Source organism: Manacus vitellinus, unplaced genomic scaffold, assembly GCF_001715985.3.
Source record: "Manacus vitellinus isolate BGI_N305 unplaced genomic scaffold, ASM171598v3 scaffold_5_pilon, whole genome shotgun sequence".
NCBI lineage: Eukaryota > Metazoa > Chordata > Aves > Passeriformes > Pipridae > Manacus > Manacus vitellinus.
The window spans coordinates 37,622,033-37,636,081 of NW_021940682.1; the positions used below are offsets into that span (position 1 = coordinate 37,622,033).

A 14,049-nucleotide genomic window follows, 5' to 3' on the forward strand; every position below is an offset into this window, starting at 1 on the left:
CCTAGGGCTGTGCACACAACTCTGGTCTGGCTGACAACAGCCATTCTGTTACCTCCTGCTCTAACTAAGGGGAGAACTGTTGCCCTTCCTACCAGGTTCTATTTAAAAAAGGCAACTTTCTTAGGATCCTTAGCATTTGCTTTCATCTTGCTATTGTTTTCTAAAGTCTTACCTGGAATTCCAATAAATCACTCTTGCTTTTTTTCATTCATTCATACGTCCTTCTAGAGGTGACTAACTCATTTTATGTTACTGTTCTCCAGATCCTTAACGTGCAAAAGGTTGGCTATTTCACCAAGGACAGTGATCTTCCAATGCCCTCCATGGCACTTCCCTACTGAGAAAGGATATAGGCCAGCCATATTAGCCCTTCCTCTCTCCCAAGAACACCTCCCATGTGGAGCTGTCTTCACCCACCAGGAACTGTACCCAACTTCTCTCACCTCCAGTTCTATGAAACTAGATCATCCCATTACTCACAAATAGCTTGAATGACTTAAGTTACTGATTTGTGTCCTAGAAAACTTTACTACAGTAGTTAACACAAAGAATTATGGATTCTAGGATAATTTAATGTTTGTGCAGGGAACAAAGGAAACAGAAGTTGACTACTCTTATCCCGTTTGTGTCTATAGGTGCTGGCTTTACTGTATGAAGACCTCAAAAAAAAAAAACCTGAGGTGGGAAAGGGAAGTTCCTTCTCCTTGCCCCATATGTATTTAAAACAAAATACAGTTGCCACATAGGTTAACTAGTTTTACCTAATTAACACCTCACATTTTCAATCCTCACTAGAAAAATATTCAACAAGTTCAAAACTTTTTTAATTGTATGAAATGGTAGCTGACATGCTTCATTTTCAGTGAAGGAAGGAAAACTACTGCCAAAACCTCGCTGCTGAGAGCAGCACTGCAAATAGTCATGGTCTAGTATGACAGAACAGGAACTCACATGCTTGTAGCTGAGATTTTCCTAATAGTCAAGAATATCAATTGGTGCATGAACAAAAACGTTCTACCACACCAGAGGTGAACAGAGCTGACCAGGGAGTTACTACAGCAAACACATTTCAGGACAACACTACAGAGGTACTGCAGCTCCAGGGAATAGTAAAAGCAGACATGATCTAATAAAAAACCTTCACATAACAGCTAGAGATGTTTAAAACTGAAAAATGCCTTCAGATTTTACTGTGATTTACCTTTATAGCAGCTTTTTTCTCCACAAGCCCTGGTTTAGAGCTGTACAGCTTTATTCCATTAAGTGAGGTTAGCATAATGTTATTAACAGAAATGCAAGCAACAGAATATGATGATTATTTCCAAGGCTCAAAAGTTTTAATAGCAGAAAGAATCATCTCCAGTGATAATGCAGAGTTTTTATTTATGTTAACAGCTTTTTACAATGTATACTCAATAATGCTAGAAGCAGTTTAGGTGGATCCCTTTTTCCACATGAAGATATCAGTTTGAAAAGGCAATACAAAATGAGTTAATAGCCAGAAAGCTCATTATATAAATACATTAGAAATCAAATGCTTTCTACAAAGAGATATATATCCCTGAATACAGTCACCTCTTTGATAATCATGGAATTTCAAATTTAATTGTAGGCCAGACTATTTTCCTATCCCTGAGCTCTCAAGAAAGTCCATGAGGTGCAAAATGGGTTTATATAAAATACTATCTTTTATTTCAATTGTAGCATTTTCATATTTGGTCCAAAAAATCTGGAATCTTACTAGTCACTTTCATTCCATTTTTAGTCTGCTTTGATCTGTCCATGTTCCTATTTTAAAAAGCTTTCCATGTTACATTTTTAGAAGTGTATTTTAATATTTAATTAATATGTGTACATATGTATATTAAAAATAGCTTAATTATGTGACTAAGGAAAATGCAGAATTGGTTTTAACAGCGTAATTCCAACCACTTTAACAAAAGAAATCAACTGTTTTTATAATCCATGGGGAATCCTCTCCTAAAGTACTAAAATACTCAATCCTCTCCTAAAATAGTCAAAGTAGCTAAGAGTCTTCCTATGAATAAAAATGGAATGGTTTGTCATCACAGAGTTCACTGTAAGAAAGCATTTGCAAGTGCAAATACATTTGCACTGCAAGATTATTATTTTGCTCAGGAATCACTGATATCAAAAAACAACCTAGAAAATGTCTTGCAGTATTTATTTGACTAAATACTAATGCCGAGAAGACTTTTTGAAATACAGTCACATTCACTAACACTACCAGACCATTCATGCTCATATGGACTCTCAAGCTAAAATCCTAAATAGAAGTTTGTTCTAAATGGGTAATGCTATTGTCTTTTCCCAAAAAGACAACACTAAGCCCCATTTATAGCTATTATATGGTTTTGTCTTCAGTAGAAGAATGTCTAGTACACCTGATCAAGAAAGCAATTTGCAGAGAAAAACATTCTGCCCTGTTACAAAGTCTGCCCTTTGTAGAAGACACACTTGAAACTTGGAAATAAAAAGAATCAAATCGATTCCAATATGGAAGTGCATTTAAAAAGCTGTGGAGAAGATGATGCAATTTGTTAACACAGAATAAGTTCTCATGTGAAGGGCCCAGTGGCTAAGGATATGTGAAAGGGCTGCTCAGTTAACCAAAAGAGGACAGGCCAACAGCACAATCTCACTTGTGTCCAGAAAGTTCTGGAAAGCAGAAAAGCTGATAATGCCACATTAATTGCTAATTAAATATTTGCTACTGGTGTCTACTCCATTACAAAAACATTTGTGTATCAGAAGAAACACATGTCAAGTTTTAATCTCTTGGAGATGCTGTTGGATCTGCAAGAGAACAGACAGAAATATAAATGACTGATACTGTAACCACACGTGAGGACATACAACACACACACTCAAAAAAAGCCATTTATCTGTAAGACTACATACCATCTTAATGTCTGGCCTTCTGTTTTTTTTGTCATTCAGACACCGATCAGCAATTGAATACATTTTATGAACTGAAGGTACATCCCAGTCACTCATCTTTTCATCAACATAATCCTCAATAGTTGCTTCCTCATCCTCAATTTCATCTTTTATACTTAACTACAAGAGAGTTTGAAGCAATGAGCAGATAACATTGTACGGATCTGAACAGCCTTTAAAAATATAAATGAACTATGAATTTTTATTTATTACTTATTTTATTGTACATTATTTTAATTAACATCATAAAGCAATTTTCTTTAAGCTGCATTATACAGGTTTAATTTTTTCCCACTTCAAGGCTCAGTTTCCTAGTGTTGGCTGTTTTTTAAGCAAAGCATGATCAACATAAACTATTTATGTTTACCCACAAATATGAAAGCTTAAGTTTGTATAATTTTTCCTTTTTTGTCACTTTTATAAAGCTTCTTTCTCTAATGCCTTCTGTTTCTAGTCTCAGTGGCTGCTGTAGCTATTCTGAAAGGAAACTTCTAGACTGAAATAAAATTTTAAATCTCACAGGTTTAGTCCAAAAGTCTCCAGTTCCAACACACTTGAAATGTGGTATCTGTAGTGACACATACTTCATTTGCACTTCCTTGAACAGTAAGAAGTAAGAGGCAACGAGTAGAGGGAGGTCGTGCCTTCCTCTATGGGTCAGTCTGAAATTGCTGACCAACATTCAACTACCTCAAAATTTTCAAAGCTGGGGATGCCATATGATCTTACACTGACCATTCTCTTTATGCTGCCAGAAGTACTTCACAAAGATAAACTGTACTAGTCAAATCATACTCCATATTCCTTTTTAGATCCTATCTCTGAAAAAGCCTGCTTAAAAAAACTGAGTTCTCCAAGGTCTTTACCTCAACAGGATAACTATTACGCTACTCCAAAAGATATAGCTTAGAAAGACAAAAAAAATCTATTAATAATACACAGGTATTCCTAAAGCTGTGGAAGAAAGTGATCTGCTATCAAACAGTATGGAACATATGAATCCAGTACATAAATTAATCTTTATGTAGAAAGTATTTTAGGAAAACCTTGGATTAAAGAGTTCAGAATATAATTTTAAACTACATAAAAGACTAAATTATGAAGAGCCTTGTAAGATTTTTAATTCAAGAGAGTGAGCTGAGACATTAGTTTCCTAAGTAGTAAAAAAGAAGAGGAAATTCAACCCACCCATCACTCTGCAAAAAAGCCCTTACATTTCAAACTTCACTAATTAGGGTTAAAAACACAAAGTATTTGCAAATTATTAATAAAATTGAAGAAGGTGAAAACTGATATAGAACCATAAAGAAACAACTGAGGTGAATAGTTCAAAATGTTCCAGGGAATGAGGAATTATCAAGGTATCTGGGAGTAGGCTAATAAAGCACAATGGTATTACAATAAGAACCAGTACCAAACCAAAGAATTCCAGTATCAAATTGGAAGATGACAGCCTTGAGGGGTGAACAATCTGCCAGCTAAGAGATAAAAGTTTCAGACTCACCTCTAAGACAAACATCTTATTGACATAAGTGCTGTTTTCACAACTACATATTTTGATGACTAATTTGATTGTCTCAGAACCTGTTAACTGACTGATTTCACATAAAGTAATTCTGGAGCAGGAGGAGGGGAGGAGAAGGCAAAAAGAACATACCAGTAACTGTGGCTCTCGGTTTTCATCTACTGGAGGAAGACCCGTTATTATTTCCAGTAAGACCTAGGAGGAAAAAAAAGCTGAAGAGAAAATGAAGCATAGAATAATCCTCAGCACATATACCATTTGCAAGAAGTAGCATGACCCTCAGACTTTCAAACAAATGCTCCCAGGATCTGTATTTGTCCAAAGATACAGTCATCTATATAATTAATTGATGTTGCTACCTTTATTTTTAATGACCGTTATTAGCAGTGTGGCTTACGAATTTCAACACAAGTTTTTCTCACTCTATATGATGTTCCTTCAAAGCAAGGCAAAAGGATTTCCAAACTATTCAGACAGTGTCTGGCCTATCTTCTCATGAAACTAAATGCCATGAAGGAAGTGGTCAAGAGTCACTAGGCTCTTGGATCTATTGGATTCGTTATCTTATGGATATCCATTAATTCATGTAATGGATTCATTAATCTGCCAAATATTAAGTTCATGTCTTTTTTGTACTCAAGTCTAAGGCAAATCCCACGTGGACATTGTACTTCTGGTGCTGAAATATAGTAAAACACATTAATTTCAACCATTTTCTTGATTTTCTTTTTCAGCCTGAGTTACACTTTCGTGCAATACTAGGCAAGCAGAAACAATGTTCCACATCACTTCAAACTACATTTAGCAACAGCTTGGAATATTATTTTACTCTGGTCTTTCACATAGAAAAATCAACACATTCAAATGATTTTAAAACAATCAAAGTTTAGAAACACTATCTTAAGAAAACATCTATTGGGAAAAAAGGAGAAGTATAGCTCAGAGTAGATTTTTTAATTTCAGATATTCTTGATTTTGTTCGCTTTTATAATTTACAAAAAAAGTCATATACTGCTTTCCACATTCTACTTACTACTCCAAAACTGAAGATATCAGATTTAGGTGTTATCTCTCCTCGCAGAGCTTCAGGTGCCATATAGGCTGCTGTTCCAACAATTCTTTCAGTCATGATTGTCTGTGTGAATGTTACAGATGCTCTTGCAAGGCCAAAGTCAGAAATTTTGGGTATGTATGTATCAGTTAATAAGATATTTGCACTGGGGGAGAAGGGAGGGGAAAAAAAAGATAAGAGAATTTTCCAAACCAGTACAATAATTACGTTTTGTAACAGACTAATATCTCTTTAGTAACCAAATGCAAACCTGCTATTTTGACTGCCTTGAAAGCTATTTATACATAATTCATATAGCAAATTATGTATGAGTAGTTTTGTTAGAAATTGCTCAATTTCAAAATCGATTTCTCTAAGTAAATCAAGAACTGACGGTCAAGATCCATCCATATTTTTTATTGTGTGTGCACACATTCACACATAAAAACCCCCACTTTCTTATAAGAGACCAATATGTTGCACTTATGTTTTGGCTTTAAGAAGGACAATAGAGAACACTTAGCTCTGATCAACTTGTACTGGATCACAGCATGATTCTTATAGTCTAAATCTCTGCTCAGAACTAACAAAAGCAGTTTTTTACACCTATTATCTAATACTATGTTAACCATTACAAATTCACGTGCCAGAGGAATACTAATACTCTTATTCTTGCCTTGGAAGAAAACCAGAACACTTATTACCGCTAGAATAATATATGTGTTGTGTTTCCACTTGATCTCCAGCTTTTCCTTTCCGTAAAAAAAACCAATCCTGACAAACGAGGCTCACCTCAGAGACCTTAAGGCTTTCATAAAATACTCAGTGGGATGAATTACAGCATAAATCTACTGGGTTTTAAACTTGTAGCACTTGGAACCATTTTAAAGTCACTTAATATTTCTGTAATCCTCATTTTCTGATCCCCTTAATGGAACTGTAAGAAAACCACGTAGCCTGATACAATACATAACGCTTACTAAAAACTTATATTTCTAACTTCCCCTTGCTCACCAAGCCTTAACAAAATTAACACAGCTGTAAGTTAGAACAGATCACTTGGTGTTAGAACTGCTGTAAATAATGCTAAATATAAGACCACTACAAAAGGCCAAACACTAGTCAAGGCATCATCCACCAGCTGGTTTCATATTTAAAGCTCAGCTTCCAAAAAGAAGAAATCTGAGCTTCTTTTCAAGTTGAGTCAAGTCCAAGAGTGGTCATTTTTGGATACATCACAAAGAGCACAACAGAAGCAAGTTTTTCTGCAATTGTCAAGCTTCAAGAGAGAAACGAACTATTCCTTTGGCATAACCAAGTGAAAAAAAACCTATGAACAACTGTGAGAACACCCATTCAATCATGTACCCTCTAGCCTAGAGAAGCTGTTCTAGTGCCTGTGTGGTTATGAGTGGTCTCTACATGTCACAGCAAAATACAGACTGAAGTTAATCTTAGATGTCTCTTCATTTAAGTTTTACCTGTAAGTGGCAGCACTATTAATAACACCAATCGAATTTACTGAACTATTCACACCACAATTTGCAAAATGGAATCCAAACAAAAAACAAAACCCAATTCTGTAATATGATCAACTCACAGCAGTTAGAAGAGCAGAAGTAGCGTAGGGTAAAAAAGAGCACCCCTTCCAGTCATTACACTTCTCCAGAGGCTTAAGCAGGGAAGAAAGAAGAAACATTGTCAATGCAGCAAGCACACACATGAGGCAGCTGAAGAAAAGGCTTGTTACTCACAAAGCTGCAAGGTCCCAAAACTGAAGATGCCTATATTTAGCAGAGGTGCCAGAAGCCAGAAAGCTATTGAAACATTCATCCATGACACTCAATCAGTCGTCAGCTGCTGCTTCTTAACCCTCAAAAGGAGTAAGGCATTTGGGGCTTTTCTTCAAAGACTTGGACTAATTTTTAAAAAAACCTATACAATGAACTGTAGCATGAAAGGGGAAACAAACAAGCAGACAACCACCCCTTCACCCCCTAAAAAAACCTCACCAAAAAAACCAACCAAAAAAAACCAACCAGAAAACACAACCAAACTCTACAACAAAACGGTCCCTTTTCTGAGCTCTGATACCCCCTAGAAAAAAATTCTAGTATAACAAACAGTGAACATTATCATTGAAGAATTCTGAACTTCATAAACCCGACTGAAGCAATTTCACTGTCTTCATAAAAACTAGGAGTAAATCAAAGGAGACACTGAAAAAATATTCTAGGAAAAGGAAAAAAAAGCGTGGGTTTTCATCTGAAAAATTCCCTATTTAAAAATTCATTGTTTTCCAACAGCAGCTTATTCATTAGCAGCAGTTGTGAATGAACAGAACTTTCTGCATGTTCTTGCGGCACTAAAATAACTATCTGATAGTAACAGATTATGATACAAATTACCATTTACATTACATTTTACAAATTACATTTATAATACAAATTACAATGCAAAATCTCATGGCTGGAAAGCTGTCCAGTGGCTAAGGGAGCTGGGGTTGTTTAGCCTGGAGAAAAGGAGGCTCAGGGGAGACCTTATCACTCTACAGCTACCTGACAGGAAGTTTAGCACAGTGGAGGTCAGTCTCTTCTGCCACGTAACAAGTATTCAGACAAGAGAAAATGGCCTCAAGTTGTGCCATGGGAGATTTAGACTGGATATTAGGAAAAATTTCTTCAACAAAAGGGCGGTCAAGCATTGGAACACGTTGCCCAGGAAAGTGGTTGAATCACCATCCCTGGAGGTATTTAAGACATGTAGGTGTGGCACTTAGAGACATGGTGTAGTGGTGAACGTGGCAGTGCTGTGTTAATGGCTGAACTCGATGATTTGCAAGGTCTTTTCCTCCTAATACAACTCTATGGTTCTAATAGCCTCATAATTATCTATAGAAGTCTGTACTGGTCATGGCCTTGTGGCACAGACAAGATTATGGTGATGGATGTCACTTGCAGAAAAGATTTGTGCCCTTGACTGAAGCAATGCTTTTTAAAGTTTGTTCTCTCTAAAATTACTTTAATGAGGAAGAAAAAAAAAAGAAAAGAAAAAAAGAAAAAAGAAAAAAAGTGAAAATGCAGCCAGCAATAGTCTGCAGCTTTTACCTTTTAATATCTCTGTGAATATGATTATTTTCATGCAAAAAGTTGATGCCATTTGCTGTACCTTGAACAATTTTACATCTTGTATTCCAAGAAATTGGTGGAGTGTCATTCTTGATTAAGAAAAGAGAAAGGCAAGTAAAAAAGTGAAAATTATATATATACGCAGTCACATAAACCAAAACAAAAAACTTACAAAACCCCCATAACCCAAAATGGACTTTTTGCTATGATTTGTTGTTTTCAAGTAAATCATTAAAAATACCACTAGCATACCTTTCTTAATTGACTTGGGCAGATATACATGCATTTGTCACATTCTGTTCTTTGCCTGCATTTTGCCGTAGATTAATTCACCAGTTGCAAAAAATGTTCTTGGTTAATATTCGACTCCGACCTTACAAGATCAGCTGCCCTGCAGAGAATCTACCACACCTTCCACTTCACTCTGGCACTGATACCAGAGCCTTTAACCCAAAACAAATAGTTCAAAGCAATCCACAGCTTTTACTAACAATGAGAAGTCATTCTTCCAGTGTCTTTGGATTTACCACTTCTCAGGAGTTTAAGTTTTATTCGTGTCACTAACTAGGCCTTAGAAGTGAGGACACCTACATTTCAAAACCACTTCTTAATCTTGTCAGTGGCCGAGAGAAGAGGATTACAGCATCTCACCATTCCACCACCTCCCTCGCCTGCTCAAAATTTAGACAAGAAGATGACATAAGCAAGAGTCCATGCCCCAAAACACATCCAGTGAAGTCACAAAATGAAGTTATCAGCAAGAACATTCAGTAAGTACATTCCTCACCTATTTGACCTTATCAGAAAAAGGTTGTTTCTGATTTATAGATTCTGATTTATATTTTTTTATTTATACTGTAAATCTGTCTCTTCTTTGTAAAGGACCGTTTAGTATAAAGCAGAGTTTTTGAACTCCTTCAACAAACTAACATGGACACTGATCTACTAGCTTAAGTCTGACTTACTATTGGTATCACTCTGTCTGTCCTTCATAGACAGAGTTGCCTTATCAAACCAAAGCAACTTATTTATTAAAAGCCAAGGCTAGAAGATATGCCATTTGATTAAATCAGAATAAAACACTGCATTTACACAAAATAATAATTTTAAAAAAAATGTAATTCCCATTTATTTAGAAAGAGGTATGTAAACTATGAGCACTGTGTTATAACCACTATCATTACGACAATGAACAAAGGGCAATTTCACAATCCAGAATCTCAAGAACTAGTGGAGAACATGCCAACATTAGAACTGTGAACAGTACTGCAGCACCCTTTGCACTGCTTCACACAGGCACAGCAAGTCCAGCCTCCTGTGCCACTTCAGGTACTGGTACATGACATTGTATTATCAGACTGATTTGATTTTAATCTATCGAAACCATTTGAATAAAATGTTATTGGAAGAATACTTGTTATCATATTTTCTTCTAAAACACAAGAGCAAGTAGCAAAACATCATTTGGCCATTACAATTCAGTACTGTTTCAGAGACATTCCACAGATACTTATACTTTAGCAAAGAAGGACAGTTGGAAGCTAGAAAAGATTTTACTTACCAGACAAGCAAGTCTGTCAAGCAATGAACCATTGGGCATGTATTCATACACCAAACAAGGCTGAGCACCATCACTTGAGAAACCAAGTAATTCTACTAGATTTTCATGCTGACACCTAAAGCAAAGGATAAAAAAACGAAAAAAATCTGTTCATATATGTTCTGAAAGACACTGAACATTTGAGGAAAATACAAAGCAGAGGGAACTTGATTCCCAATTACTTGCTTCAGCTCTACTGCACACAGCCAAGTTTCTGTGGTGATGCTTGAAAACAAACAAGTCATGCTGTACAAGAAACATTCTCACTTAACATGAAAATCACTAAGTTATCCTAGAAATACAGAAATTGTATGACTGTACTCACTTTGCCATCATGTTTATTTCTTGTTCAAATTGCTGCTTCAAGTCCTGAACACTAACATCGACCATCTACAAAAGGAAGTTTTTGACGTTAATATCACTGGACATATTGAAATGCACAGTTGTTAATTTAAAAAAAATGGAATTGTAAACCTTTCTTTAGATGTGTTACATGTAACAACAAGTTAACTGTTTATTCAGCTCGAAAATGAAGTATCAGAACATGACTTTTAATTCCTTGGAACACAGCATTATTGGACAAATAGATCCAGTTTCAGCACAGTCACCAACCTACCATTCACTGCATACTCATTATAAAATTAACTTACTCACACAGACCAATGGTTATGAAGACTAAAATTCTATGGCAATACCTATTTAGCTTGTGAATCTTACCTATATGAATCTGAAATGGAAACATCCTTAGCAACCCTTCCCTTGTGCCACTTCTCAGCAGGGAGAGCACTCTGCTCTTCCTGACAACTTGCCCGAGCCACTCAAAGGGAGCTACAGAGAAGGTGAGAATTGTTCCACACGACTGTGCCAACTCATTCATGGGACTACAGGATACGGTTCTCAATCCAACTAATATTTAACATGGTGACACTTTTTGAATTATATGATTCTACACTTTCCACAATAAGCAAGATAAGTCTATACTATAAAGTAAACTGTCATTAAAATGAAAGAAAAACCAGGAAACTCACAGCAACGAGCTTCTTGACAGCCACATTTCTGCCATTGATGTAGCCTTTGAACACAACGCCAAAGCCGCCTTCTCCCAGTTTATTACCTCCAGATGATTCTGGTCGGGCATCAAAATTATTTGTAATGCTTTCCAAGTCATGAAACAAAAAATTATGGAAATCTGAAAGACATATTTGATATTTAGCATAAAGCTCTGATTTCACTTAAGGAACAAGGATATTGAATAGTTTCCTGCTTCGGTTCTATTAAAACAAAAACTTGATACCACACAAATCCTGACACAGTGGAGCTCTACTTCCAGATTCATGATGAAGATACCAGAAAAAAAAAAGACAGATAAATAACTAGCTATGCATAATTTTCTTCACAACTAGCACTGTAGCAGATTTCTGATTCTATTTCTTGTTCATACTTGTAATACAGGTAATAGAAATTAAACATGCTGCATATCACAGAGAGAGCCACACTGCCTTAGATTTAAAAAATACACCTAGACCACATCATGTTTCTGGCAGTAACACAAAAGTGGATCTTTAGGAAGGAATAGATCAATCATACACTCTCCTAGAATGCCTACTTTAGTCATCTTTTCTCCAACAGTCTTAGTCATTTCTGACATATAAAATCCAGCTTTAAAACATAAGATGCTGAACAGTCTATAAAATAAGCATTGGAAAAGGGCAACAGGATTACGTGTGGCACAAAATAAATTGCAATGTAACTAACAGTCAAGTCTTCCATCACGTTTGGTGACTTGTTGGCAAGGTGAAAGATGCTGTTTCCCATAAATGCACAATAATAGGAATAGAGTCATCACTCTTATGCATTGCTATAATTTATTTCACATGGGGTGAAGGACAGATCACAAAAAAAAAAATAGTACTTAATTCTAGCAAAATAATTGCCTACCTGTGTTTCTGGACTGTGAACTGCTGGTTTTTTGACTTAAGTGGGAAGGATCTGAATGTTGCTTCTCAGTACACTGAGCTAAAACAGGCTTTATAGATGCTGCTTCTTTTTCCTGTACAGGTAGTTGTTTCTCATGCATAGGCAAGGTTTCCTGTGAAGAAAGAGGTAATGTAACTTCTTGTGGCATCCTTACAGGTTCTGAAAATGGAATTTAGAAAAAGTGTTAACTACATTAGGAACCAGAAAAAGACCTTGTAATATTAATGCCAGTATCTTTTAAAATTAGGAGACACGTAAACATCATGAGAAGGTTATATTCTGCCACCCTGTGTCAACTCCAGCACTCCTACTGAAACTTGGAACTCATTTAAACTGTTATTACAAGTAATAGAAAGTACATCCATTTTGGGTTATTTTGACCCAATCCTTTCTGATTTTCTAGTTACTATGAAGCTCTTTAGCACCTTAGAAAACTGAGAACACAGTACAAAAATGTACAAGAGTAATAGTTACCTTGAAGCAACAGGCTTGCTGGTGCTAGGAATTGATTTCTAATCAGCAGATCCACAAGATCAGCAACTGTACAGTTTGTTGTTCCCCAGTCAAAAAGCAACTCACATGTAGGACTCTTTCCCATTTGTACAAATGCCTCAAATCTCCTTAAAAGATAAATTAAGACCAACATTAAAAAAAAAGTGACCTGAAGAAAGAGATTAAAGGCAAATTAACAACAACAAAAAAAAAACAAACACAAAAACTGCCCAAAAAACCCAAACCAAACCCCACGTAAAAAAAAATTCTGAATGTACTGTACAAATTCACTAATCTTCTAAAAAAGCCATAAAAACATTCAAAATCTGGGGGAAATATTACAAAATATGGGAAAAACTAAGGTAAAAGCATGTATATGTGGGTTCAGCATCTTTGTCTGGGACACATAATATACTGGCACATGGGACTAACAGACAAGAGAATGTCAGCAAGAGACAGTGGGTAAATCAGAGCCAGATCAAATGGAAAAATAATTCAGTGTTTTCTGTCCACTTGCCATTCGCACTTCATTTTGAATGTTTTGAGATGGGCATTAAGCAGAAATTGAGATCTAGTATTCTGACTGATTTACTACTATTACAGAAAGACAAACAAAGATTTAATGCTTAACATCACTAGAAAAGACTGGAAACCCAAAATGATAGATACAGTATTTAAAACCTCATAATCTCTGAAAAACCTTTGGGATTCCTTCCACAAGCCCTTCAAGCAAAAAGGTGTTCATAAAAATACTGCAGGCATTACTTCTTAATTAAACTTGTAGACAGCTCTAGGCCTGTCTACTAACATTTGTTGGACATTTTCTTGGGAACTGTGAATTGGGAGTTATAGCCCAGTAGTCTCTTGGGCACAGTGAGGTCAGTCTTTACTGGTCTGTAGGATACAGTAACACAGCCAGTGCTGTATTGCTAAAAATACATGTCTGTGGCTGTAATTAAGGCTAATTTCCTTAGTCAATTTTTCTTGGTCTTGTCTAAAAACTGAGCTACAGAACAATTAGGAGTAATTACCTTGAGTTCCCTCAGGGAATGGCACTGTAAGATACAAGTACCTTACCTTTATAGCACACAAATTACAGCAAGTTACAGTAATGGGATGGAAAACGGGACGGACACCGGTACGGGATGGACAAGGCAGTTATGTTAAACAGGTAACACACGAGGTTACGTTACATGACTTTTATGTAGGACCTTATATGCATCTGGCTGTATCTGCCTTCACCGGACGGATTTGTTATATCCATGGCGAGCCTCCTCCAGCCCTCCTGCGGGTCGATGTAGTCCGCCAGCCGCCT

General features: G+C 36.2%; 1 protein-coding gene across 2 annotated transcripts; it reads right to left on the minus strand.

The window, feature by feature from the left end:
- Positions 1-1,318: 1,318 nt before the first annotated feature.
- Positions 1,319-14,043, minus strand: IRAK4 (interleukin 1 receptor associated kinase 4). 2 transcript variants are annotated; one of them, XM_029963377.1, is made up of 11 exons: positions 13,946-14,043; positions 12,717-12,862; positions 12,204-12,401; positions 11,294-11,454; positions 10,591-10,655; positions 10,227-10,341; positions 8,645-8,754; positions 5,520-5,703; positions 4,619-4,681; positions 2,923-3,081; positions 1,319-2,817 (listed from the first exon to the last, which is right to left on the minus strand). In XM_029963377.1, exons 1-11 carry the CDS (start codon positions 13,996-13,998, stop codon positions 2,785-2,787), a joined length of 1,287 nt encoding a protein of 428 aa, XP_029819237.1. In that variant the 5' UTR covers positions 13,999-14,043; the 3' UTR covers positions 1,319-2,784. The 2 variants fall into 2 exon arrangements, with proteins under 2 accessions (XP_029819237.1, XP_025750686.1); XM_025894901.1 differs by lacking the exon at positions 13,946-14,043 and having other exon boundaries at positions 12,204-12,354; positions 12,717-12,831.
- Between the last annotated feature and the right edge of the window lie 6 nt (positions 14,044-14,049).

Coding starts and splice junctions, on each gene's coding strand:
- IRAK4 (XM_029963377.1), bottom strand. CDS start 13,998: ATGGATATAACAAATCCGTCCGGTGAAGGCAGATACAGCCAGATGCAT. Junction 12,402..12,716: donor AGCAAGCCTGTTGCTTCAAG/GTAACTATTACT, acceptor TTCCATTTTCAG/AACCTGTAAGGATGCCACAA. Junction 10,342..10,590: donor GAAATAAACATGATGGCAAA/GTGAGTACAGTC, acceptor CCTTTGCTTTAG/GTGTCAGCATGAAAATCTAG.